The sequence below is a fragment of the Bison bison genome, unplaced genomic scaffold, assembly GCF_000754665.1.
Source record: "Bison bison bison isolate TAMUID 2011002044 unplaced genomic scaffold, Bison_UMD1.0 scf7180017864289, whole genome shotgun sequence".
Classification (NCBI taxonomy): domain Eukaryota; kingdom Metazoa; phylum Chordata; class Mammalia; order Artiodactyla; family Bovidae; genus Bison; species Bison bison.
The window spans coordinates 5,141,118-5,169,014 of record NW_011494861.1 but is presented as its reverse complement, the minus strand read 5'-3'; the positions used below and the strand labels follow the sequence as shown (position 1 = coordinate 5,169,014).

Genomic DNA, 27,897 nt, shown 5'->3' with positions numbered 1-27,897 from the left:
GTAGCCCCTCCAGGAGCCTGCAGGGCAGAGGGCTGCGTCGTCTGCTGGGCCGAGGAGTCCGAGTCACTTTCGTTGTCCTGGGGGCTGGGGATGCTGGGGGACGTGCTGCGATTGTCCTGGTCAATGTCTTTGGGGTCACTGCTGCCCTCATCGTTGACGCTGCGGCTGTCCGAGCTCTCCCCCTCGCCTTCAGATGGCGAGTTGGGCCGGCTGATCTCCTGGGCCAGACAAGGAGGATGGAAGGTCTAGGGAAGCCAGACGCCCCCCCCCCCCCCCACCACACAGCGAGGTCTGGCTGAGGAGGCAGCAAGCAGGGACCACAGGTCCTGCCCTGACTCGGCCAGTCTTGGAGGTGCTCCAGGCCTCTCCCGGGGAGGCAAGACACGGCCACCGCCCAGGGGGCTTCTCAAGGGACAAGAGCTGCTGGAGGCAGTCAACGTGGCTCAGCCTCAAGCCTAACCTGGGTTTTTGTCTTCTTGGAGCTGGTCCTGTCGGCCTCTTCTGTATCCGAGGTCCCCTTCTCCCGCTGGCGCTTGGTGCTCTTAAGAGGGGATGTGGCTTCCTCCTTCACCTTCTGCAGAGGGAAGGCCCAGGAGAAGCCTCAGGCCAAGGGAGGATGGCCCAGCAGCCTCAGGGAATGACAACCACTTGCTGACACCTGGACTCCCCCTACACCATGCTCCACCCCCAGAAACAAGAAAGCTCTGGAAGGGGCCAGTGGGGCCAGGAAGGAACAAGTATCTGCGGACAGGAAACTTAAGGCAGAGGTGGCCCCCATAGGTCTGTGCTGGGAATTACGTGGACCCCTTTTTCTAGGCCCCCGTCTGCAACCCCAGGCAAGGCCTTGCTGGTGCCCGCGAGGTCCCATGAATGACCGAGAGACTCGGGGGAGCTGAGTGCAGACTCCAGCAGCCCCTACCACCTGCCCTCCTGGCAGCTCACCTTGGCTGACTTCTTCACCGTCTCTGCTTTACTGTCGTTGCTGGAGGTGCTGGCCGCGCTGGGAGAGTTCCGGCCGCTGGAGCGGATGTCTTCATTGATGGGCGAGGCACGACCATCAGGGCTGGCTGGCTGCTTCTTCCGACCGCTGCGCAGTGTAGACATCTGCCCACCCCAACCGGAGGCTGGTGAGACTCGACCCCGGTCCCCACAAGGGCCACCTGGGCCCAGTTCCCAGGCAGGAGCCTCCAGAGTAGGTCAAATCCCAGCCCCTGGCAAACCACAGGCACCCCTGGCTGTCCCTCACTGCATAGGAGTCAACATGGAGCAAAGCAAGGAAGGGGTGAATGGGTGAGTTTACATGGAAAAGAGCGATTCTCAGCTTAAACTTGAAGCTCTCATCTCCTCCAGGGACTGTCCTGAATGACACAAGCTGGAATGGGCAGGGCTGTCTGAGGGGCAGAGGTTGGCCCGAGTGATGTTACACCTGAGCTCGGCTTTAAGTCACTCCCCCTCTTCTGTCTGCTCCACGGAACTGCCTGTTCCTCCCACCAAACACACACGCATACCGGCCAATTTCATGTGATAGGATGGGAAGTGACCCAACCAGATGAGCTGTCAAATAATGCAGCTCAGCTCCTAAAACCCCCAGGCCTTGAGGGCATTTCTGCAAGGCCACGGGGCTCAGAAGGGATGGGGGTACAGCGATTCATGCTGGTCCACCAGCTCCCTGAGGAGATGTGAGGGAAGAGAGAACCAAGGGCTCTTCCCCACAGGCCGGGCACGTCCCCTCCAGGGTCTGTTTCTCTGCCCGAAATGAAACACTCCCAGCCTCCTCCTGGCGGGAGACGCGCGCAGGCTGCCTGGCCAGAGACTCACCGAGCCACGACTCCGCCGCGTCCTCATGCTATGCTTCCCACTGAGCCCATCGTCCTCCTCTTTGACGGGCTTGAACATAAAGGGTGGGGGGTCCACGGGCTTCTCGATGGGGGGCAGCTCGCCGTACTTCTTGAAGTGGATGCGGCAGTCTGTGCACAGCAGGATGTTCTCCCGGCCCCCGTGATGCCAGTCCTTGGAGGCTGCAGGAGGGAGGGGAGGTGGTGTGGCTGCCAACCTCAGACACCAACGTCCGGGGCTACAGACATCCAAGCAGGGAGGCCCTTCAGTGGGCTTGGCTGACCCTGGTACCACGAGGACCACGTGGCCCTGGCCTCGGCCGACACCTGTCACTCAACAGCTCGGGTGCTGCCGCCCTGCTTCTTCCTAGAAGGAAAGGATCTCAGGACTGTCCACCACCCCACCTCATCTCAGGATGAACTGACAGGAAGAGGTGGCAGCAGGCTCCCCGGAAACATAGGCGCCTCCGCCCTGACCCTGAGCAAGTCTGTCCCAGCCCCTGGTCAGCACTCCAGCCTGACTGCTAACAGGAAAGTCTTCCACTTTCTAAGTAACCCTTCAGACAATGCAGATGTCAAGTCTCCAATTTGATTCCCCAGACATTCAGAACCGGGAAGTGCCTGAGCCTGGCTGCTCCAGCGAAGGCCCCCCTCCCACTGGCCCCACTTACTGGTGGTGAAGCAGTGGCGGCAGGCGTAGCCCTTCAGCTCCTGCTCACTGTCCTCACTGTCGAAGTCATCCTCACTGGCTGAACTCAGGTCCACTGGGCATCATGGGCACATGAAGGGGTGGGGGAGACACCATCATGCTGGGCCAAGACTGGACCCCCTGTTACCTCTGACCTGCCCCAGGCTCTGGGCCAACAGTCGGAGCGGCCCAGCAGGCTGGCTGGGGCAGTGTTCACAAAGGACCACTCTGAGTTTCTCAGAGCCAGTGGTCAGAATGAAGAACTCGTGTATGAGGGATGGTACCCAACAATCTGCTCTGTCATTCTGGTGGTCTGCTGTCACACCTCAATCCTGGAGAAGCTGGCACTGATGCCCACAGATGGTGGATCTGACTTTCTGAGGGGTTTCCTCTACATCAAGGCTCAGTGCCCTTCTGGCCTCTGTTTCCCGTTTGTGACCCTCAGGCTGAGTGCCCTGGGCCAAGACAGGATCACAAGCCATGAATCTAGTTTTCAAAGGTTAAGAAGGTGTGGGCTTCACTTTTGTATAAGACTGCAGATCACAATGGGACCAAGAGGAGGATCTCAGAAAAGTAGGAGGAAGAAGAAAATGTTAAACTGATCGTATTGCGACCACAAGTGCTAAGGGAGATCGCTAAGGGAGATCGTCCTCCAAAGTCAAAAACCGTCTCAGGCCAAGGCCAAGGCCAAGACTTACAGATAATATTAAGTTTCAGAAAAATCTATATGCACAAGTAGTTTGTAAAACTCTTAGATCAGGCTTTGCAACACACACACATGCACGCACATATACCACTGCCCCGGCCCCAACACAAGCTCTGCCAAGGACGGCTGTGAGAGCAGGTCCACCCAGAGCTGGGACATGGAAGCTTGTGGCGTGTGCAAAGCCCCCACTTACAGAATTCACTGGATGGGGGTCTGGAGGGCGTGTTGACGGGCGTGGACGCAGTGCGGGTCTTGATCCTCCGGAACACGGCCTGCCTGCGGTGCCTGCGGTGGGCCCGGGAGCTGGCTGCTTCTGGGGTTTTCTTCCAGTAGTAATAGAAGGTGATCAGTTCTCCCTGCAGGAGAGAAGGGTTGGCTATGAGGCAGATGCACAGCCTTGGAGCAGAGGCTGGCTTTATCACAGCTGCCCTGGATGCCTGGGCTCACTTGAGACACACCCATGGAGCTGCCTGTGCAATGGGCCAGTGGGGCCTGTCTGCCAGCCCGTCAGAGCGTAACTTCTAGACATCAAGAACATTTATTCACAACAAGTATCTGCTGGGTGCCTACTATGAGCAGTTCTAAGCACTGGAAGTGCATCAATAAACCTTTGACAGAAAGGAGAACGCCTGTCCTCCAGGTGTGTGTATGTATATGCATGAGTGCACACAGGGAACATCTGTGAACAGCAAGTCAGTGAATCCACATGGGGAAACATGGAAATGCCCAGCCAGGGAGACCATTCCAGAAACAACTGAAGCTAACAACTGAGGTGGCAGGAACTGGGGCCAGGAGGGAGGTTGGGAAGAACAGAGCCCAAGCCCAGGAAAAGTGCTATACAGCCCCTGGCCAGGCCCAATGCCCACCCCGGACGAGCCAGCACAGGGTGCTGACGGCGAAGCTGAGGCCTGGCAAAAAGACTGAAGAGTGGATGCAGCACACACTGGTGCTGGGTAGAGAGGAGACACCACACGTCCCAAGGTCGGTGTGTAAAGCCAAAGGAGCTCCTCTTTTCACGGAAGGCCCTGAAGAAATGGAGCCAAGACAGCTTTTAAAAACAAAGCCAGGAGAAATGAGTCCAAATGCAACTTTTTAATAAAGGGCACGTGTGGCCCTCCCAGCCTCAAGGGGCTCCACCATAAGTTCACACACACACGTATACACATGCACGTACACACAATATGTACATACCTACACACATGTACAGAATACACATGCGCACACACATACTCGTACACACGCGTGTGCACACACACACACACACACACACACACATACACACAGGGGCTGAGGGCAGCAATGGCATGTTCCACTAACGCTGGCTAACAAAAGTCCAGTATCTTGGGGGTCTTTGCTTTAAGAAAAAGTGTCTCTACTTAGAATTTAAAAATAGTTAAAACAGTCAGACAGCCTCGATCACACTGATCTTCTCTAATTACATCACTACTCTGGAAAGTCAGTACCATATCTTGGGGTGCGTTCTGAACGTGGGAGGGTCCCCACATCTAAGGGTTGGAGCTACTTGGCCAAGGCCCACTCTGCCTCATGGAAAGCTCTCCACTCTGTGAATGCAGGAGCCAAAAAGGAGAAGCAAAGACTGTCCACCAGTGACCTGAGATCTAGCTGGAAAGACCAATGCTGAGGAGACCGAAAGAGACGAAGCAATGCAGGTACCACGTGACACATCCGTGACCAATGGATGCCCAGTCACAAGAGGTTTCTCTGAAAACACCCCCAGGAGCACGTAAGCCACTCCCCATCCTCTTTCCAGTTCCACACGGCGGTACCTGAACAACACAGGACAATGTAGCAACTGCCCTTGAATTTCTTCCTTGTTTGCCTTCTACATGTCAGTAGAAGTTAGTCTACAAACACAGCCTCCAATGTCCCCATAGTGAGGGGAGCATCCTGAGCCTCTGAGGTCCTGACCTGAGACACCTCCTGGCTCCTGCCTCTTACTTCCTACCTTCCTGACTTAGCCAGTCATTTATCTATACTGATCTTTTGCTGTTGGCTGGCTGGAGGGCACAAACTCATAAATCCACTGTGATTAAGAGATCTGTGCTGACACCAGTGACCTGGTTCCAGTTTTCCTAGGAGGAAACAGACCAGAAGCCAAGGCAGGTCACTGTCACCCTTCAAACACTGTCAGAGCTGCAGGTGCCTCGTCAGTTCAGAAGGGCAGCTGGTGCAGTAAATCATAGCCCAGTCCCAGGGCTGGAAAGAAGAATGAGAAACCCAAAGGATTCCTGTTCCTCCCACCTCTACCTTCAGTGGAAGTTGTTTCAGGGGCCCCGGGACAGGGCTGAGATGTGAGGGGAAATGGCAAGCTGCAAGAGGCGAAACAAAATAGAAATGGGAGAGAAACCTGAAAGGGAGGCACGACCACCAGGTCTCTGCCACACCTCGGTCTGACCTGTAGGCTATGAACAAGCCACCCTGACGGTTCTGGGCAGTCCTGGTCTGCAATTCACGGATACAAGGGATCATTTCTGTTCCTCAAACATGAAAGAGTTTCAAATGGTATTAAGAAATGGTATAACCTGCAGATTCAAACAGAAGCCAGAGTTCAGGCCCAACATCAGATGCTGGACAGAAAAGACTCAGGAAAAGCCCAGGTTCACAACCTGAAGCCTGCACTGGTCCTCCTCGAGTACGTGATCGGGACACACACACTTAACATTAAAATAAGTGTCAACTTATGTCAACCTTAAGTAATAGCTCTTAAACAAGGAGCCCGGGACAGATGCCATCCTCTGAGTATCAAAGATCAAAATGGACTGCGGTAGTAGAACGAAAGAATATCAATTTCCAAATTCAGGGAAGACAGGGGAGTGACAAGAAATATCATATACCACTATGGACATGTAAAATGGTCATATCACTTTGCAGAACTCTTTTGGCAGTTCTTAGAAAGCCAAATGGGCTTCCCTGGTGGCTCAGACGGTAAAGAATCTGCCTCCAATGCGAGAGACCCGGGTTCAATCCCTGGGTCAGGAAGATCCCCTGGAGAAAGACACGGCAATCCACTCCAGGATTCTTGCCTGGAGAATCCCAGGGACAGAGGAGCCTGGCGGGCTAGTCCATGGGGTCACAAAGAGTCGGACATGACTGAGCGACTAATACACAACACAAAGAAAGCTGAACATGGACCACACGGCCTAGCAACTAATTTCACTCCTAGGTGTTTACCCCAAAGGAATACAAATATGTGTGCACACTAAGACTTTTACACAGACATTCATAAAAACTTCACTCTTCAAAGCCCCAAAAAGTGCCTTAATGGGAGAACGGACAAACATATTCCGGTACACCCACTCACGAGAATACTACGTGGCGGTAAAAAGGTAAAACAACGGACAGCTACAACAAGCAGGCATGTCTCAGACATCATGCTGAGTGGCAGCAGCCCGCACAGGAGGGCCCAGGCAGGACGAGGGGCTGTCTGCATCTGGTGCGTGGGGCGTGGGCCACTGCCTGTAAAAGGACCTGAGGAGACCTGGGTGATGAGGCTGTCCTACAAACTGACTATGGTGTTATTACATGGATGTGTACAGTTGTCAAAACTCACTGGACCTGTGCCCTCTGAGTACATTTTTATGATCCATATGGTATACACACCACTAATACATCAGCAAGTTGACTGGGAAAAAAAAAAATTCCAGACCAGGTTTTATTAGCTGCCTCTCATCCACTGTAATGTCTAGGAAGGGATTAAACATTGGAATGGAGCAAATCTAGGAGGATTAGAAGCAGCATACTGGTGACTGCATGGGTGGCTAGGTCTTGAGCACAAACAAAAGAGGATGCCGGGGAAAGCTCTGGTTCTACAAACAGGGAATGAAGCAGCTCGAGGCCTCCCCAGGAATGAAGTCAATTGAACTTTACTCAAACATGCATAGCGTGTGCTGTGGAGACCCACTGCACATAAATTCAGGGAACAAAAGCTGTTGCAGAAATCAATAGCTTACTGAAACATTAACACAGGCAATCATTGATCAAAAGGCAGCTCCACAAAGGCAGCCTTGCAAATTAGCTCCTGCTTGTGCTTGCAAGCAAACACAGAGGCACAAATGTTGTCGACATGAATGGCCTGTAATGATCATTTGTCCCCAGTGCTCTCCGCTCATCTCACAACAAGGCCTTACAGTCAACATGCCTCTCATCTCGGGGCAGCGGTTTAGTGCCTGGGCAAAGAAGCAGAAGGGGTGAAGTCATCTTCAGGGGTTCCGTCATGGCTGCAGCTCTTGCGGGAGGAGTGTTCATGGCCCGGGTCTATATTTTTAGCAGATTCTCTTGCCCTCTCCAACTCCCCTGTCTTTTCTGTTGCTGCAGGGGTGGGGTGGGGGGTATCCTACAGGTCAGATGCAGAAAGCCAATGGCAATGAGACATGTGGCCCTAGATTAAGGACTCACTTTCCTCCCTGAGCCAGGTTCCCATACAGCAGCTCTTCTCTGGGGGATAGGAAAACTATCTGTATTAGGTCTTTCTGACTTTCCACCAAAGAAAAACAGGGGGCAGGGGAGTGCCAGGCACAGAAGAGAAGGGGAGAAATAAGCTGCTCAGGGCAGCACTCTGGGTGGATCGGGGGCCTGGGGGACAGAGAGAAACCAAGACATAGAAATGAGTCAGGCAGACAGAGGCTCAGTCACAGGCATGCCTATAATCCAGGCTTGGCCACTGGGAATCATGAGGAGGAATCATAGCTCCACTTCTGTGCTCTCCCCACATCCTATTGGCTCCCCACTCCTCTGGGCAAAAAACCATCAGGGCAGGCTCCCCTCCCTGCGTTGCCCTGGGCAACCAACTGAAGCGCAGGGCTGGGATTGCTCAGTGGCATCTGTCTGCTCACCTCTCACAGGGAGCTTCTCGGGTATGAACCCACTTCAGGGAAGCAATGCTTTATCTGAGGGTGGGTGGGTGGCAGGGGCACGATGAGCCAGGAGACCTGTTCCAGGGCCCGAATGGACGTCACTGGATGGGGGCCATGGGCTGGAGTGGGAGCTGACAATCCTGCTGCTGGAGACCACCTGACCAGGTCAGTTTACCTGCAGGTGGTTGGTAAGCTGAAACACTGCCCGTGAACCCAGCTGCTCTTTCCTTTCCCTCATTCAGCCACCACACTGCTAGGGCAGGAGAGCCTGTAACCTGTCCTGCACAATAAAAGGATAATCTCTTTTCTAAAGTAAGATGAGCTACGTGTGTTCTCTGTAAGGGACCTTGGGGAAGCAGGAGTACAGACAGAATGCTTAAGAGGAAGGTGCTGCAGGCACTGCCAGTATCAAAGGTTCCTTCTCAGGGGGGATGTCTGTCTCCAAGACCGTCAAGGAGCACGCTCCCCAGCCCCAGGGTCTCTCCCCACTCAGCCCGCCACTAACTCCTCAGACACAGGCCCTCTGGGAGGCCGGTGCGCAGGCTGAAAAAGGCAGTCAGCTATTTTTCACCCCATTACTGAAGCTTAAGGGCACACCCCAGATTGAGTCCAATTAGTTGTGATTATAACAAAATTATTACTGCTACAACCATCTACACAGTCTCAACACCCCAAGGTGGTGGGAGAAGAGGTCCAGGGACCCTGGCTCAGAATCCAGGGTTGCCATCTACAATCAGGTTCTCTCTTTACAAGCCAAGGAAGGCCTCGGTCTTTTATAAATAACCCTGGACACACAGCATACCCTGCGCTCAGCTCAGGGTAGACAGTGCTCCTTCTCTTCCACTCTCACAACATGGTTCCGTGAACCAGCAGAAAGAAACAACACTGATCACTGGTCTTCTGTTACGCTGTGTTAAGGAGGGCCTTGGAAAACCAGTGTCCTCCTTTCTGTACATGCACAGAGGGGCAGGGTAGGTGCAGGAGACAAGAAGTAATCTAACCCAGGTCCCTGCACACTACCGAGAACCCAGTACCAGCCCCAGAAGGTGCCCAGTAGTCAGTCAGTTCAGTCGCTCAGTCATGTCCGACTCTTTGCGACTGCATGTATCGCAGCACGCCAGGCCCCCCTGTCCATCACCAACTCCCGGAGTTCACCCAAACTCATGTGCATTGAGTCGGTGATGCCATCCGGCCATCTCATCCTCTGTCGTCCCCTTCTCCTCCTGCCCCCAATCCCTCCCAGCATCAGAGTCTTTTCCAATGAGTCAACTTTTCACATGACGTGGCCAAAGTATTGGAGTTTCAGCCTCAGCATCAGTCCTTCCAATGAACACCCAGGACTGATCTCCTTTAGGATGGACTGGTTGGATCTCCTTGCAGTCCAGGGGACTCTCAAGAGTCTTCTCCAACACCACAGTTCAAAAGCATCAATTCTTCCGCACTCAGCTTTCTTCACAGTCTAACTCTCACATCGATACATGACCACTGGTAAAACCGTAGGCTTGACTAGCAGACCTTTGTTGGCAAAGTAATGTCTCTGCTTTTGAATATGATATCTAGGTTGGTCATAACTTTCCTTCCAAGGAGTAAGCGTCTTTTAATTTCATGGCTGCAATCACCATCTGCAGTGATTTTGGGTGCCCAGTAGAGCCACCCACAAATGCCCTTCTGCTGTGAGTGGAAAGGAATTTCCTCTTTACCGAAGTTTTAACACTGCCTACTAAGAAGTAGGGGGAGCAGAAGAGATGAGGTGGGGAAGCAGGCCTGGAAGCTGCTCGTGAGAAGGGCATTAAAATACAGCCTCTTTCTGAGGTCATTTTACAGGCCCTCCAGGCCCACAGTCTGCGTGGTGGGACAGGGGCCACGAAATGGCCTTCACATGCCACTGACACACCCCACTGCAGGGGTCAGAGAGTAAACATTTAGAAGAAGTTCTCTTCTTTCTCTAAGACCTATTAGTAACTGCTCGGATGCTAAGTATTTTAACTTGAGTACACAGAGAGAGTGCAGCTAAGTGATCACTACAGAAGGCCTCAAGTCAACATGCCAATGGACAGTGAGAAGCAGAGCGGGGTTACTTGGCTAAAATTTCTGTTTGGAGAATACCCTTCAGTCATGGTCTGGCTCCTTCTTTGGTGGCCCAGGTAAAAAGGGTGAAGAAATTTACCACTTACTTTTTGGACAAAACAGAGATATAAAGCTTAAAAGGAAAAAAAAAAAAGAAAAGGTGTTTTTGCACAAGGTCCAGGAAGCAGTGAGTGGTGATGAAACAAGGCCCCAGCCCCAGTGGGGGAAGGAGGAAAAGGAGACACACACAGCACAGAGCTGCTTCTATGCTTCGGTCCCCAGGCCAGGGCCCCAGGAAGCGACAGGGAGGCCACTGGAGCCGGGGCCAGGGAGCCTGCCTGGGACGCATCCTCTGGGAAGAGCTGCTCTAACTCCTTTGATTTCCACGGCCACCTCTGCCTGTGAATTACAGCTGCACTGTTTCTTGGCAAAAATGACGGATTGATTCGAGAGTAGTGAAACAAGTCAGAACTTCCTGGCACAGACTCCCATGCAGATCACTCTTCTCCTGCTCCCTGAGGACCCCAGGACTGGACCTGACGACAGAACAGCTGAGGTGAGAGCCGGGCACGGGGTCGGACCATCACTGAGTGCAGGGGGGAACTGCTCTCTGCAGTCTCTCTCCAGCAGGCAACTGCCTGTCTTCCAGCAGTGAGTCTGGTAATTAAAGCAATGCTGTCCTGGTTTCTTCTTTTGTTAACCAACCAGATCCCCTCGCCCCCGAAGGAGCCCCGTCATTGTCAGCCTGCTCTCCTGCTGATGGTTATTTCCGCCTCTGTGGTCTCGGGATACATTCAGGAGGAAGATGACAGGCTCGAAGGTGCAGCAGAACCACAGCCACCTGACCGCATGGCCACACCGAGGAAGACCTGCGCCCGGGGGCAGGCTCCCGATCCTCCATACCCCTACCGCCTCCCACTGTCCACGTTGCAGCTCCTTTCCTGGAGACAAAGGGAAGGGAGGAAAGGGAAGACTCTGGAAGCCTGTGCAAGTCCCCTAGGTTTAACCGGTTATGATGATGAGGCCACGCAGACGCTCGGAGACACTCCTGAACCAGGCACTCTCACTGCCCATGTTGTAAACCCCAACTGTGTAGGGTGAAGGGGAGGAAAAATCTTTTTTTCTTTCTTTTTAAAACAATTACCACCACTACATTTGAACACTGTGAAGGAAAGGGGACAGGCCAAGGTTTATTTTAAACTCAAAACCATAATGAGATTTCCTAAGCTCTACGCTGCTTCAGTTGCTCAAGTGGCCAGCTTTGATCCCACCTCTGGTCCCACACCTTCCCTTGGATGTTCAGATCTGAGGTCCTGAGCTGGCCTGTCCCCTCCCACACAGAGACCAGGCCAGTCCTCTCAAAGCACAGCCCTCGTCTTGTCAACCTCCACCTCCAAATCACCAAAGGAGCCTCAAGGCCTGCAGGGAACCGCCCGGCTGCTCCGCCGCCTGCTCCAGGCCTTCCCTCTGTCCCCAGAAGACAGTGTGCGCTCTGGCTTGCACTGAGCGTGGCGGCCAGCTCCCTGCTCCTCAGTGCTCCTTCACGGGGCAGGACGCAGCCCCGCAAGCCCTCACTACTCTGTTCTCTTGATGTCTGTCCGAGCCCTCCTCACCACTCGGGGCTCCAGCCATCACAGATGTCGTCCCACTTCTCTGTCCTGTACTCGTGGGCTCTCCCTTGGGCTGCAGCCACGAACGAGCCTGTCCAGCTGCCAAGTCCATGTCCACCCCATCTGAAGGCCCACCCCAGAGTCCAGGGCACCATCTCAAACATAGTGAGTGTTCAAAAAACACCTGACGGAATGAGTATTTTCTGAGAACTAAAATTTACCTGAAGTGAACACTAAAAGCATACAACTTCAGAGAAATGGAAGCAACACTGCCAGCTTTTGAGAAATGGATGCAAGATTGCTAACGTTTTATTTTGCCAGGTAAGGTCGTTAAAAATAACTACCTGATCTCAACATTATTTCACAAAAGAAATGACATTTTATCTTTTCTAGAAGGTATAATAAGATAGACAATCTCTAAACTAGAGTTCCTTAATTTGATACGTAGTGTTAACATGAACTGACTACAGTGTTCTTGCTTTTCATTTCCCATGGTCCAATGAAGACAGAATCCTCGAACCTGCGCAGTTGCTTGCAATCGGCTGCTCTCGGGTAGGCATCACAGCTGGCAGGAGGGCGGACCTAGGAACCCAGTGCCCTCACTTCCTCACCAGTGGCTTTATCCACAAACTAACTCACCACCCTTTTACTGGGCTGTTGAATATACAATAACGATGGTTAGGCACTATAAACAGGCACTTTTCATACCTTCGTATGTTTAGTCATCACAGTACCCTAACATCGTCATCATCCCTGCTTTATAAATAAGATGACAAGCCACAGGGAAACTGGTCACAGCTTCAGTCGGCAGCCCTGGGGGTCTCACTCCAGGGTCTTATGCTCTGAATCAGTCTGCTATGAACTAAGGGGAAGTAATCTTTTTTTGAAGCCTGAGGCTTGAATTTGGGTTATCTTTTTTATCTAAAGAGCTCAGTTCAATAGGATCTTAAACCCACTAACTGGACCCTGGGTAGTGGTGGCTCAAGAGCACAGAGGAGCACTATGCATCCCTGAGCACAACGGGCAGCCAGCCTTCCTACCCCAGCACACATGAATTACAAAACTGCTCCTGCCTGAAGCGATTCTTGGGGGACCAAGATCAGAGACTCACATGGCAGGCACGTGTGCACAAGCCCAGAGAAGTATTGCCTTCCCACACATTCCAAGAATAGACTCCAGTTCTTGGAAGTCTTGTCCCAAGACAGGATGGAGGCCACGGGCATGAGTACCCTTCCAGACCTGCTCGCCACACCTGGGCCACCCAGTGGCTCCTGCTCAGAAGCCCTTGGCCACTTCAAGCTCTAGGCACATGTGCTTGACATGTGCCAAGCAAGGGGTCGTCGCATGCCACTTCATCCTAAAGTCCTTGGTCTCTTCCTCCGGGAGGAAGTCTGAGTTTAGACCAGGTTGGGGCCCTTCTGCACATGTAACAAAACATCTTTCAAAACGAGCTTCGGCTAAAGTGTCTAAGTAAAGCAGTGAACCAGCTCCAGCTAGAAGCATCTAAGTAAAGCAGTAACCACCTCCAATGGCACTCAAAACCACAGACATGACTCACGGCTCCTGGATGGACCCCCTGAACCTCCACAATATGGCTGCTCCTCTCCAAGCAGCTCCATTAGAAAAATCTATCTATTAGACTTCCCTGGTGGCTCAGTGGTAAAGAATCTTCCTGCCAAAGCAGGGGACATGAGTTTGATCCCCTGTCCAAGAAGATCCCACATGCCGTAGGACAACTACTGAGGCTTCGTGCTGCAACTACTGAAGCCTGAGTGCCCTAGAGCCTGCGCTTGCAATAAGAGAAGCAGAGAATGGCCCCTGCTTGCCGCAGAAAGCCCTGAAGCAGCAAGGAAGACCCAACACAGCCAAAAAATACATAAATAATTTTTAATGTATCTATTTACATAAATAACATTTAATGTATTTACTTATTTGGCTGCACCCTGTCTTAGTTGAGGCATGTGGGATATAGTTCCCCAACCAGGGATAGAACCCAAGCCCCCGGCATTGGGAGCATGGAATCTTAGCCACTGGACCACCAGGAAGTCCCAAATAAGTAATTTTTTAATGTAGTTATTTTTTTTTTAAAGCTATATCTTTTTTTAAAAGCTATAACTGAGCACGAGGCAGAAGGTACTACCACTTAACAAAAAACAGTAACAAAAAATAACAGATCTGGAAATAACTGATTTGAAGACACAGATCAAGACCATCACCAATTGGTCTAAACTCCAGACTGAACGGAAGGGCTCCCGGCCATGTGTGGGCCCCACACCAGCCCCTGGCACAAAAGCCAGGTAGGCCTAATGCGGCCACGTGATGGGTCTTCACTTAACACAGACCCCCACAAAACTGCCCACTGGGGGGGCACTTTATTTTTGGTTTTACTGTTTGTTAACATTTTAAATATAATAATGTCAATACCAGGAATCTCGTTTTCTCTGTAAAACCTCAAGAATTCATTCACTGAAATCAGTTTTCTTTCCCACAAGCCGAATACTTCATTATTTCCTGAATTTATTTTATTGGAGTTCAGCAACAGGGCAAGTGGGATTTCACTGCCATTGGTTCTATCACCGCATCACCCTTCTTAATGTTGTCTAGTTCCTGTAACAAAACCACAATTCTGCCAGCAAAGGGAGAGAGAGAAGAGTGAGGGGGAAAAAAAGAAAGCCATAAAACTGTTAAAACCGCCATTCTCCATCTCGTAAACATTTTTCTATTTATTGGCCTTTCATTGTGTGTGCAATCTTATTATCCCTGCACAGTATCAAAGTGACGCCCATCAGGGTCACCCTATAAAATACACGTTGGCAACATAACATTCAATGACGGGAATGGGACAAAAGATGAGGGATGGGGGAGAGTGGCAGCTGCAGGACATTTTAAAGGGATCATCAGTTATATCTGTGCATTTCCCGAGGTGATAATTGAATACCAGGGGCTGGAGGGAAACCCATTTTTGAGCTCAGAAAGGATAGTTAAGAGAAAAATGTTTTTGTATTGGAAGCATGTAATGACTGCCAGGAAATGAGAACAGCTACTCCAGCAACACTGCCTCTTGTATTTTACAGTTTTTATGGATGCGTGGCAAGTTATCAAGTACAATCCATTTCTGCAAGTTGAATTTTGAAATAAAGGGCAGACTTCCTCATTGCAAAGAAAGAAGGGAAAGGGGTATTTAATTCTGTCACTGTATCACATTTGTTTAATAAAAGGAACAGGGCAAAGATGACTCTTCAAAGCACAAAAACACAATTACAGTACTGCATCCTCCTTCTCAGACGTGAAATGTGTCACGTCTTTCACCTGAATTTTCGAAGATCTTGGAAAAATCCACAGGCTTGCAAACCACACCTGTGCTTCTCTGTGCTCCTGGCTCATAAATGCGGCCAGCAGTGGCTTCATGGCAGCTTTCAGCACAGATCATCTCCAGAAAGGAGGTCGAGGAACAGTGACTCCCCACATGCAAGCTGTTTGGGCTGGGGGGTGCCCCTCCAGTTCCCGTGCCCAAGTCCTGGGCAAACTCCCAGGGAAGGAGGCGGGGGACCTCCAACCCCTCAGCTATGAGAGAAGCTGACAATCCATCACCGGCAGGGGAGGTGGCGGACCCCAGATTTTGCTTGCGGGGGAAGAACAGGTGCCAAAGAGGTGAAAGTGGTGAAGTCACCGGCCACTGAGGCCCCTGTCAGTGAGGCTGCCGGTTTCCTCACGGCTGCTTCACTGTGACCCAGGACAACCAGCCCAAGTCTGGAACACCTGGTGGATACTTGAGGTGCAAGACACCCAGCTCACCTGTGTGGGCGTGGTGGAGAGGGAGGGGACCACAGGATGGACAGACAGCTGTCTGCAGAACATCAAGGAAGCCCCCACAAGTCCCCACAGGAAACAGCCTGTGCTACTCCACATGGCTGCCAGCAGATAAGCAAGAGGTCATATGGTCTGCACTCCCAGGTTAAGCAAAGGTGCCAGGCACCGTGACCACAGCTGCTGTGCGGCCGGCAGTCTGCAAGCATCATGCTGGTGACTCACGTGAACCCGCTCACTGAGGCTCAGAACACATGTGTGATGTGACCCCAGGACCTTGGGCTGCAGTTTATGAAAACGACTTGTGGATTCCTCATCACAGTTCATGGTGAGGGCTCCGAGGGTTCACTCCCCCGGTTCCTATCTAGGTCTCCTGGTCTGGGGGTGCTGGTTCCCACAGGAGGTTGGGGAGTGCATGGGGTGCTGGGGTGCTATGGGTGTGCAGCCTGTGAGAGTGCATGGATGGGTCCTCTTGGAGGGGAGCTCCTTTGGCTCAGCTACTTGAAAACAGCTTGGCTGTTTTCCTGGCAGCGTCTCCCACCCTAAAGGGAACCTGACAAGATCATGCTGCCACTATGGGGCTGACTACCCAGAGGACAGTGGGGGCGTCCCTGGTGATCTCACACACCTCTTCAACAAGCTGGATGGAGCCAGGTCTCTAAAACAAGCTATGTGGTAGGGAAGACTCTCCAGGGCTGACTGGGATCTTTTCCCTCTTGTATAATGTGATGCAGACTTATACAGCTCTTGTTCTGGGGACAAATCACTAGTGTTACCATCCTGGGTGGCTGCAGTCACCCCACTCTAGCTTTCCCCTCTCCCCCAGACTGATGTGGGTGTGGCTAAGAGGTGGGGCAAAGTACTTCCAGGGAACATCTGAACCTGAACTCTCAACTTTATGTTGAGACTGGCCGGGGACATGTAGGTGTCCTCTGTCCACACTTGGGAAATAATCTTTCCTTCATGCCCCACGTGTTGGTAAAAGGTCACTCTTGTCCACTGGCCTGGACTTTCCTACAAAGGGGGACACTGACAGATGAGCTCTGCATTCTTACTACCCAAAACCCAAGTCCCAGAAATGACCCTAAAAAGTCAACAAATAACATTAATTCAAGAGCTTTAAAACCATAAACATTTCCAGTTGCAGAAAGTCAGTAACAGCCTTTATCCAGTTCTGCTTCACTTCCCAAAAGAGGTCAAAACCCTTTGCAGTGAAGGAGAAGAAAGGTAAGCATTTCTCTGTGAGGCGACTTCAGACTTGAGCCCACAACCACAGGGCTGTACTCTGCTGAGAAAGCTGTAGAGTCGCGGCAGAGCAGGGTTTCCAAAGAGACATCCCTTGGGCCCTGGTCTCTATTTAAAAACAGAGAAAAATATAGCATCCCACTCACTGAATTTTGACATTAAGAAGAGTCGATGCATACAGAACATTTAGCACAGTGCTTGGCCTATTGTAAAAGACACACAAATGTTTGTTAGGACACTGCAGTTGGGTGGTGGTGGCTACAATGTCTGTTCTTTTGCCTGAGTGGAAAATTACTGTATCACAGTCACAAATGAAACACAAAGTCCTAAAGTAAGAGAAAGTAAACAAACTAAGTATTTTTAGAAACAGCAAAAGTATTAAATATTTTTTAAAATTCCCATTCAAATTAAAAAAAAAAAAGCAGAAGTGAGTTGAACTGGATGGAGAGAAGAGTGCAACTGTATTCATAAAGCCACAGAGATCTGAATGGTTCAAGTGCATGCACTGGCCTAAGAGAGGAACTTGCTGTGTTTGTGGGCTGACCATGCCCATTCCTGGGAGCCACAGGCACACATAGGCCCTGGTGATGCAGTAACCTCAGCAGTGCGGCCAAATGAGACCCACGTATCCCAGGTCAACACCTTCTGCTGCAGAGGACCACTTCTCGCCTGCACCCATTAACCTAAGATCAGCACAAACCAAAACAGTACAATGAGCCAGAATTCAGCCTCTGGGGACTAGTAACGCAACACAGGCTGTAGCAGCTGGGATCCCAAGTGCTGTACTGAGTTCTTCCCAATCCTCCACGACTAGTTATGTGTCCGTGGGAAGGCTATTTAACCTCCTCTGTAAAACAGGGGTGGTTCAACAGTAGCTCCTCCCTCCTTTATGAGGTTGTGGTTAGGCCTGAAATGCTAAGAGGTGTCTGGCACATATGCTCAATAAATGACATCTATGATGTTTATTCTCTTTCCATTTGGGAAAAGGACGAGAAACTGCAAACTAAGTTCAACTCAAAGGACTGGTTTAATTAACTGAGTTAAAAAAAAACATAAAACACAATCTTCCAAAGAATGTTTCTGTAACTGACTTCTTTTGTCTGTCACATCCCCCCCCAAAACTACAGGCACGTTATATTGTCAAAGAATAAAGAACTGTTAGGTGTAGTAAATGATAATGGTGTTTGGGGCAAGTTCACGGTACCAAAGACAGCACAGGTCAAAGGTGAGCATTCTCCCCAAAGTTTCCAAATAGAATCATCAGAATATACACCCACTTAAGAGCCCCCCTGAGGCAACTTAGAAAATCTGCTCAGCCCCAGCTTCTGGTCTTAGACAATCATTAGGAGAAGGAGAACATGTGGCATCTCTACACAGTTCAGCAGGAATGAACTAAGAGAATGGGCCTGCTAATCTGCAGGTTTATCACTTGTCCCCACACTTCAATGTAGAATTACCTTTGACTGACAGGATGGGAAAGTCCAGCTTGGAGGACCTGGAACATCCCATTATTTAACTTCATGACATCATAACTCCACTCTCAAAAGCGCCAAACATTAACTTCAATGAACTTCGTTAGTGAACTTTAAAAATTGCTAAGTCACTTCAGTCGTGTCCGACTCTGTGTGACCCCATAGACGGCAGCCCACCAGGCTTCCCCATCCCTGGGATTCTCCAGGCAAGAACACTGGAGTGGGTTGCCATTTCCTTCTCCAATGCATGAAAGTGAAAAGTGAAAGTGAGGTCACTCATCATGTCCAACCCTCAGTGACCCCATGGACTGCAGCCTTCCATGCTCCTCCATCCATGGGATTTTCCAGGCAAGAGTACTGGAGTGGGGTGCCATTGCCTTCTCTGAACTTTAATAGTCTCTTATGAAAGTGTGGAATATAACTGTCACAAACTGCTGACTGAAAACCGCTGGCTTACACTGGTACTAAAGCACCTACATCCTAACACAGTTAGTAACAAGAGTAGGGATCCTCTCCTGGGAACTCAGGCAATCACTTCCTCAGTGATTCACACAGGGCAGTAAATAAAGAAGCAAGTGTTAGCTGCTCCAGACAACAGCAGAGATACAAGGTTACAGACTAAATCCAGACAAGAGGGAGGCTGGCCTGATCTGTACCATTTAAAAATTCTTGTCACATCTGATCAGAAAAGCTGATGTTACAACCAGATACTCTGAAGACATTTTCTTTGCTCCCTCTAGTGACAGGAACCAGCACAGCTCTGTACACCTCTACTCAATTGTTTGAAAATGTGCTAATAAAGCACTCAGGTTGTCTGCGTTTCAGTCCCATGACTTAATTTCTAAGGAGTCCCAGCTAAACTTCATGTCTCACTCCCTTGGCAGGAGTGAGAACGGAACGTGGTTAGTGCTCCCACATAACAGGGTTAACAACTGGCCATCAACATGTCAATCACGGGCTTACTTCTCAAATGAGGAAACTACCACAACCACCTCAACAACAATCTAAAAGCGAACCCAAAGCCGTCCCTGGTAAGCCCCGCTTGTGCACACTCTCTCCAGGGCCTGCCTCCCTGTCAGCAGCTCCTCAGAGCTTTCCCACCAGCCGTCAGGTTCTCGATCTAGCACCTCCCATTTCCAGTATTCCCAGCAAGTCTAGGTCCACTGTGGTCTTGGGCCTATGCAGCGCTTCAGAGGAACCAGAGTGGGCAATGTCGCTCCTGAACAGTTCTAACTATATTTTAGAATTCAACACACCCACTCGCTAAAGTCAAATCAAAAGGAATTACACACACACAGAGTTGAATGAATATCACCAATACCTGGCACAGTATAATGACTGAGTTGACTGGTCATTAAATAAGTTTAATGATGCCCTGTGGACCCTCCTTTCAGAGTCCCTGGCAGATTGCTTGCCCTTTGCCCAGATTAAAGAGTCAGGTGCCCCAGAAAGCCTCGGGTAAAAGTACAGCTCCTGGTAAGTCAAAAAACATACAAGGAAGATCTAAACAAATTGCTAAAAATCAAGTGGTAGTGGGACAGGTCTCCTAGACAAATGTTAAAACTTGCTTCACGTTAATTCACAAAGGAAGTGCAGGAATTCCATGGATGCCAAAAGGAACCTTAAGAATATCAGATAAGGTTGTACTTCTAGGTCCTGGTGGCAACACAACACAACACAAACTATGGCCTGAGGAAGCCTGAGCAGCTACTGCGTGAGCTTTTCTCTCTAAAAGGGAAGATTTCCACCCCAAAAATCCTGGTTCAGAGGAGTCAAAGAAATGCAAAGCAGCAGCAGGTTTCAAGCCTCTAACCAGCAAAGCCAAGGAATTTTTTTGAATTTAATCTGCACTTCTGTCCCAACTGGTCAATGCCAGCATATTTGAGAAAACTTGTGATACTATAGTTAGCTAATCTCTCCTTAAAAATTATTCTTGAGTTAGAAAGACAGAAAAAAAAAATTCTGTTGTGTCCTGAGTAAATCTTGAGAAAACAGAGGCAAGAAAACGTCCCAGTAAGCTTTCTAATTCCAAGCCAAGATTTACTTCCCACATTTGGGATTACTACTCCTGAGCTCCCCTTAGTTCCTGAAACACTGTCCCACAAAGATGCTAAAGCTGCACAAGCAAGTCCTCCCCCGCCACAGGACTAGACTCTGAAACACACACAAGACAGAGCTCCCAAGAGCCAGTTTCCTTTCTGGAGGCAGCAAACTGAGCAGTGGCCCCAAATTCTTAGGGCTGAATTTTCAAAAGTAAAGTTTACTTCAGAGACATTACACAGAGAACAAGGTTTTTGAAACCTACAGAGGGGCCCAGCAGGCCACAGGTCCATGGGGTCGCAAAGACTCAGACACAACTAAGCAACTTAACAACGCTATCCTTTCCAGTGACAGGGACACACTCTATTTTCTTGGGTTTCAAAATCACTGTGGACAGTGACTGCAGCCGTGACATGAAAAGATGCTTGCTCCCTGAAAGAAAAGATATGACAAACCTAGACAGTGTATTAAAAAACAGAGGCATTACTTTGCCAACAAAGGTCCATATAGTCAAAGCTATGGTTTTTCCATTAATCATGTACGGGTGTGAAGAGATGGACCATAAAGAAGGCTAAGCATCAAAAAATGATGTGGTGTTGGAAAAGACTTTTGAGAGTCCCATGGACTGCAAGATCAAACCAGTTAATCCTAAGGAAATCAACTCTGCATATTCACTGGAAGGACGAATGCTGAAACTCTGAAGCTCCAATAACTTTGGCCACCTGATAAGAAGAGCCCACTCACTGGAAAACACCCTGATGCTGGGAAAGATAGAAGGCAGTAGGAGAAGGACATGAGGGAGGGCAAGATGGATGGATGGCATCACCGACTCAATGGACAACAGTTTGAGCAAACTCCAGAAGATGGGGAAGGACAGGAAAACCTGGCGCGCTGCAGTCCGTGGGGTCACAAAGAGTCGGACGTGACTGAGCAACTGAACAACAATCCTTTGCAGGGCAGCCTGCAACTCAGGACGAAGGAAACAGTGTGGAGAAATGTTTCATAATGTGACCTGAAGGGACTGCCACCAAAGTTAGGAAAGGGAGTAAGGACAGCCCAAAATGCAAATGAACCTAGAGACCCAATCTGATGCAATTTCATTCAAAATGCCAAGGGGTGAGGGACTTGGCACACCAAACGTCAATAATTATTCTAAAGCCGGACAGTGAGGTGCTGGTCCAGAGGCAAATAGACCAGTGGAGTCCAGAAATGGACTCGTGCACTTCTGGAAATTTCATTTCTGACACAGTGAGCAATATAAATTAGTGGAGAAGGGCTGAACTTCTCAAAAGGTGTACTGGGACACCTGGTTATGTACATTAAAAAAAAATAATAAAAGTTGTCCCCTAACATGTACAATAACCAATTCCAGGGGATTAAAGACATCTAAAAAGCAAAATTATAAACTTGTGCATAAATTATATAAAACTCTTAAAAGACAATAAATATAGAAGACTACCTATAAACAAAGAAAAAGATTCCTTATATACAAGCTCAAAACATAAAGACCGATAAATTTAATTACATAAAAATTTAAAACATATAGTTCTATAATAAAGAACATAAGTCATAAACTAAAAGTATATTTGCAACACAGACTTTTTAAATTATAAGGTGTATCTAGAACTCTTCCAAATCAAAAAGAAAAATTCAATTGGAAAATGAGGGCCTTCACGGAAGAGGAAACAAATGATTAATAAATGCATGACATGGTGCCCAATAGCAGTACTAATCAGGAAAATACAAATTAAAACTACACTGAGATATTTTAAACTCACAATATTAGCAAACATTTTAATGCCTGACTCTATCAAAGCGTTGGCAAGGATGTGGAATTACTGGAACTCATATACAGCTGGAAATAACTGGCTTTAGTGAAAGGGAAAATCGGCACGCCTATTACCCAGACATTCGATTCCTAGGTATCCCTAAAGAATTCCTTTTACACACATACCAGGAGACATGGACAGCGAAGTATATGCAAGAACAAAAAAATCAGGAACAAACTGAAATGTTCATCAACAGCTGAAGAGTGAAACATGTTATGTTCATACAATGCTGGGAAATCGTATAGAACTACTGACACGGGGGAACCCCAGGACAGAGGTGAACGAAAAGAACAAGGTGCAGAAGTATCTTCTTCTTCATGAGTCCACTTACACACGGTGCAGAGAGCATGCAAAACACATACTGTGGAAGGACACAGTATCTGAGGCAAAACCATGAAGGAAAGGAAGGGGATTCTAACAGACTGCTCAGGACCTGGTCGCCTCTGGGGAGAGGGGGAGGAGAACTGGACTGGGGAGGGACCGCTCCTGTGTCCATCAGCTTTGTGGGAGTTCACAGGAATGCACACGTTCTGATTTTTATACCTAGCATGTATTTTATGGAGATTCTTTGGTAACTCCTCAATATCAAATAGAACAAAAGTTACCCAGAAGATTGTGAATCACTCCAACACTGCCAGATTAGAAAGGTTTCTCATCCTGTTTCTAAGACAGCAGGGTGAGGCCTCACCTGCTTAGCACTGCTCAGAGCTCCTCCTCTGCCTGCTCCCGCTTCCCGTCCCCAAAGGCCCTTCCACACTAAGGATGCTGTAAGAGGTGGGCCTGGGGTCTGAGACCTCTCCTTCTCTTATTCCCCCCAGTGTCAGATTTGTTTCCCTGAGTGTTGTCATGTCTTAAGGAAAGTTCAGTGCTTATAAAACCACACTCCTTAGAAACCAGGTGAGAGCTGGGAGGAGGACATGAGGGCCCTCTCCCCTAGGTTAGTCTTTAAAATGATACATATCGGCTTACAGTAAGTAGAGCTGTGCTTCTAGATAAGGCCCCAAATGACTACTCTGCAGCTGTCAACAGTTTCCCAATTAGTCTACAGGACAAATAGCCTCAAGTGGCATAAAGAATATGTCTGTGACCTCAAGTCAACCCAGAAATGTTTGTGCAAAACCTGGAAAACTCAACATGCACCTGGAGGGATAAGCTTCTAGACCCTCACCCCCAGCATTTGCCGGGTGAGGTGTATCATGCCCTGCTCTTCACTCCCAGACCATTCAGAAACCTCGCCATCCCATTCACTTATTGAAGGTACTGTTTTCTGGCTCAGTAGCTACACCTACTCCAGTGAAGCCCAGCATGGCAGACAGGCACACAAGGGCCAGGCTGCTGCCCGGCTTCTCAATGTCCACTCTTGACCTGCTACAACCCATTTCCATCCTGCATCTTATAAATAAAAAGGGGAAAACTCCAAATCTGAGGTCAATTCCCTGTTTAAAATTCTTTAATGGCTTATCATGTTTCTTAGCATAAAAACCTAACAAAGAGTTCAAGAGCAGGGAATATGAAGCCAGACTGCCTGAGATCAGTTCTTGACCATGCCACTTTATAAACATGGACAAGTTACCTGGCCTCTTGCCTGGGAGGGCCATGAATCAATGCATGTAAAGGACCAAGAGGACTTCCTGGTGGCTCAGCAGTAAAGAATCTGCCTTCAATGTACGAGATGCAGGTTCGCTCCCTGGGTGGGCAAGATCCTCTGGAAAAGGAAATGGCAACCCACTCTAGTATTCTTGCCTGGGAAATCCCAAGGACAGAGGAGCCTGGTGGACTAAGGTCCACAGGGTTGCCCAAGAGTTGGACACGACTTAGCAACTAAACAATGACAACAAAGGACCAAGAAGCGCCTAGCACCTCAGAGGCCCTCGGGACACACTACTCTTACTGCCAGGTTGGCAAGGTCGCTGTCATCTGACCCCTCTCCCATCATTACTATTACTCCCTTCCATTCTCGTTTTTGCTCAAGGCACCACCACTATATCTTTGTTCTTGAAGATCCACCTGAGTTCCAAGTTGACCCTATCCGAGTGCTTCTGTATCAGCTAGTCCTTTGGCTTGAGTGGGCTCTTCTGATTTCATCCTTCCCTCTTCATCCCTGGGTTGGGAAGATCCCCTGGAGAAGGGAAAGGCTACCTACTCCAATATTCTGGCTTAGAGAATTCTATGGACTGTATAGTCCATGGGGTCACAAAGAGTGAGATACGACTGAGTGACTTTCACTTTCACTCTTCATCCCTGGGGTCCTAATTTAAATGAAACATCTTCAGACATATCTTCCCTGAAGTCAGTTCACTCTGTTATATTTCTACTACTTTTCCTTTGTAGGACATATCAGTATTTATACTTATATACTTAAAGGATTATTTCACTTAGTTGTCTTCTTACAGATTTAAAATTCCATGGAATGGGGGACACACCTTTTAGAGTGCTATACTTCTTGCATCTAACGTAACGTTCAGTATTCTACATATCATCAATAAATACTTGCAAAATGAATGAGTGTAAGAGACTCTAATGTCAATTTGACTTATCTTTTAAGAAATAACCTAAAAAATATGCTTAAGAAGGTAAAAGTTAAGCATAATGCTTCATTTTTTGAGATTAAAAAAAAAAAAGTTGAGTTGATATAAGAAAGAAAATTTGGCAAAATATCAAACAATTGAAAAATCCAAAGTCCAATCTAACCAAATCCTTTATCCTTTTAGTATGATATTTTCCCCAGCGTGGATACTGAATATATGTAACCAGCTGAGAAAGCACCATTTTGCCCTCCTCCCTGGGTCTCATTTTTCTTTTCTAGCTTTCTGAAAATCCAGCAAAGATAAAAACATTGGCTCTTTCCTATCAACACTCAATACCTCCTCTGACCACCATATACATCATCCCTATGCTTCCTTTCAGGTCAGTAGCTTTAATTATGGACCCAAATTATCAACAATTCCACCCACCAGCAGTGGAGGCCATCTCTAAGGTATGTGGTGACCCTACAGAGTTAGGGGCATGTTAATAAGCCAGAATGCAAAGAGGAAGGCTGTGGTGAAACATTTTCATCACGCGCTCCATCCTCTCTGAAAAGTTAGCCCTTCGTGAAGCAGCTGTCTGACCAATGCAATGATGTGCATAGACACGGCTGCGGAGAGTGTGATGTGCCATCTCAATGATCATTTTAAAGGACCTTTACTTCATAGAAAATAACATAAGAATCCTAAACTGTGCAGCACATGGACAAAAACAACAGTTTGATGTCACCTAGTGAAGAGACGCTACCCACTACACCCAATGAGGATGTACACTAAGAAAACGGAATGACATTTATCATGAAGTACGAGACGGAGCACGTGGGGGGCTTGTTCAGAAGAAGGAAGGGGAGACGTTCAGACAGGACCTCCACGGGATTGGCCCCTCTGTGACCACTCAGCCCCCCAAGACAACACTGCTTTGCCAGAAATTATCCTATACTTGGTGCTGCTTTATCTTACTTTTCCAGGCATTTCTGTGAACTTTTTTAGTCTTAAGCCTTTTCCTTAATTCACCAGTTGTTCTGGAAGGATCCAAATACAACAGTTCTTATCTCTATCCCCATTAAAGGGGAAAAAAAATTGCTGAGAAAGATGTGGCGTCATCTGTGGGGAGCGCTGAGCCACAGCGCCTGCATCTTTGGGCTTTTCCAGTAGGAGCCACAGAGTGACCACAAGCAGTGGCCACAGAACATCCTCTCAATACCTGCTACATTGCTCCAGCTGGACACTCCTTCACATCTCATTTAACTCTATCTATGAAATAGGGTTGATTTCTGGTCCTAACAGGTCAAGATGCTTTAATAATAATACAAAATATTCTTTATCACTGGCATACTGGGCCCCTCTTGACAAAGGGATTCAAGCACAAAGACTTTATTAATTTCTGTTATTAACATCAACTGACTAGCACAGGTGAGATAAAACAATAACCCTTAACTCTGGTGCATCCACTGCCGAGCAACCAAATAAACCAGAGATGATTTCATCTATAAAAGTTTAATGGACTCAAATTAATTATGGATACTAATGTCCTGTTAAAAATGGAAACCACATGCATGAGACAGGGTGCTCAGGGCTGGTGCACTGGGATGACCCTGAGGGATGGGATGTGGGGGAAGGTGGGAGGGGGATTCAGGATGGGGAACATATGCACACCCATGGCTGATTCATGTCAATGTATGGCAAAACCACTACAATATTGTAATAAGCCTCCAATTAAAATAAATAATTTTTTAAAAATGGAAACCACATAAACTGAAGTTTAAAATACCTCAAGAAAAGATATTAAAAACGGAAGACAACTTTCTCAAATGCCCTTCATTTTTCTGTGTATAATTTGAAGGGTTATTGGAAGCTTTGGTCAACAGAAGCTCAAGGCTCCGTCTTCTGCCCTGAGGACTGAAGCCAGCCGTGTCACCTGTGACTTAGGCAGACTCGATACTCCACAGCACAGCCCAAGGGCAGCCCTTGGTTTTTCATTCCGAAATTTCACATTTCAACGTCTAATTCGAGCTCAGTACTCTACCTACACAGACAGGACAGGGCCCAAATCCAACACAGATTCACACAGTTCACCTTGGGCACACAACACTGCTACACAGAGCTTTCCCCATTAGGAGCTGAGGAGCATAATGGAAATCTTGATTAAAGGCAAGCCAGGCAGGGAAAAAAAAGAAGTGAGCCAGCTAAACATACTAGATAGAATTCTGAATTGAAGTTCTGAGTAACATTTTTTGTTTTTCAGAGTCTCATAATATTTCAGATTTGACAACTAGATACAGGTTAGATCATTTTGATCATCAAATGCTCAATTAGGCCTTACAACTGTGCCAGGATATAAGTCCCACTATCTCCATTTTATAGATGAGAAAACTAAAATACAAAGTCATCAAGTAACTTGTCCAAGGTCAGAGGAAAAGGAAAAAGAATCTGCACACATTTGCCAGAAATTTTATGTAAGAAGGAAGAGGAGGTTACAGAAGAGACAACAAACTCATCAGTCAAGGAATCTCATACCAGGAAGAGAAATGTTTCTATTAACAGCACACAGTGCTTGAGAGGTGGCATGAGCAAGTCAAAGCAATGACAAATCTCAGGTCTGGGTCCCAGTTTGGCCAGTACCTAAGTGCCTCAGGAGAGTGTATTAAGATGAAATAAGATAAAATATGTGAAACTGGCCTATAAACCATAAAACCATTAAAACAAGTATATTTATTTCATTTCCACATAGCAGTTACCACATGGAGTTACACTGGTTTTTCATAGCAGACTATGAACATTTTAAGAGTAGAAGAAAATATCTTACCCATTTTTATACCCTCAGCATCTCCCCTAAAAAAAGTCTTCTAGATGGGAACTCAAAATGTTTTTTGAGTGACTAGCTGACTGAACAAATAAATGTAAGTAAAATTTATACATTTTCGGGGCCAGTCAGAAAGCATTCAATGTGGAGAGTTTCTTAACTTAGTAACAAACCTTTAGATAAGGTGTCCAGTACTTCCCTTAATGAGATACTGCGTTTTACTCTGTCCTCCCTCCAAAATAAATCAAGTACTAGGAAGCTAAAAATAAACTTAATAATACCAAAGAATGAGCAATTTCCTCTTTGACCTTGTTTGCATTTCTAGTTTAGAGAAAAAAGGAGTCTTATTTCCTGCTCAGCTGTGCAGCCATGTGAGGACACTTGGGGCTGAGGAAG

General features: G+C 48.2%; 1 protein-coding gene across 1 annotated transcript in view; it reads right to left on the bottom strand.

The window, feature by feature from the left end:
- RERE (arginine-glutamic acid dipeptide (RE) repeats) overlaps window positions 1-27,897 on the bottom strand; it is a 304,726-nt gene that overhangs the window by 7,806 nt on the left and 269,023 nt on the right. Inside the window, exons 13-18 of the mRNA XM_010850194.1 lie at window positions 3,423-3,585; window positions 2,507-2,599; window positions 1,819-2,018; window positions 943-1,104; window positions 461-574; window positions 6-218 (exon numbers count right to left, since the gene is read on the bottom strand). Coding sequence (XP_010848496.1) covers window positions 6-218; window positions 461-574; window positions 943-1,104; window positions 1,819-2,018; window positions 2,507-2,599; window positions 3,423-3,585 — 945 coding nt within the window. The remainder of the gene's footprint in view (window positions 1-5; window positions 219-460; window positions 575-942; window positions 1,105-1,818; window positions 2,019-2,506; window positions 2,600-3,422; window positions 3,586-27,897) is intronic.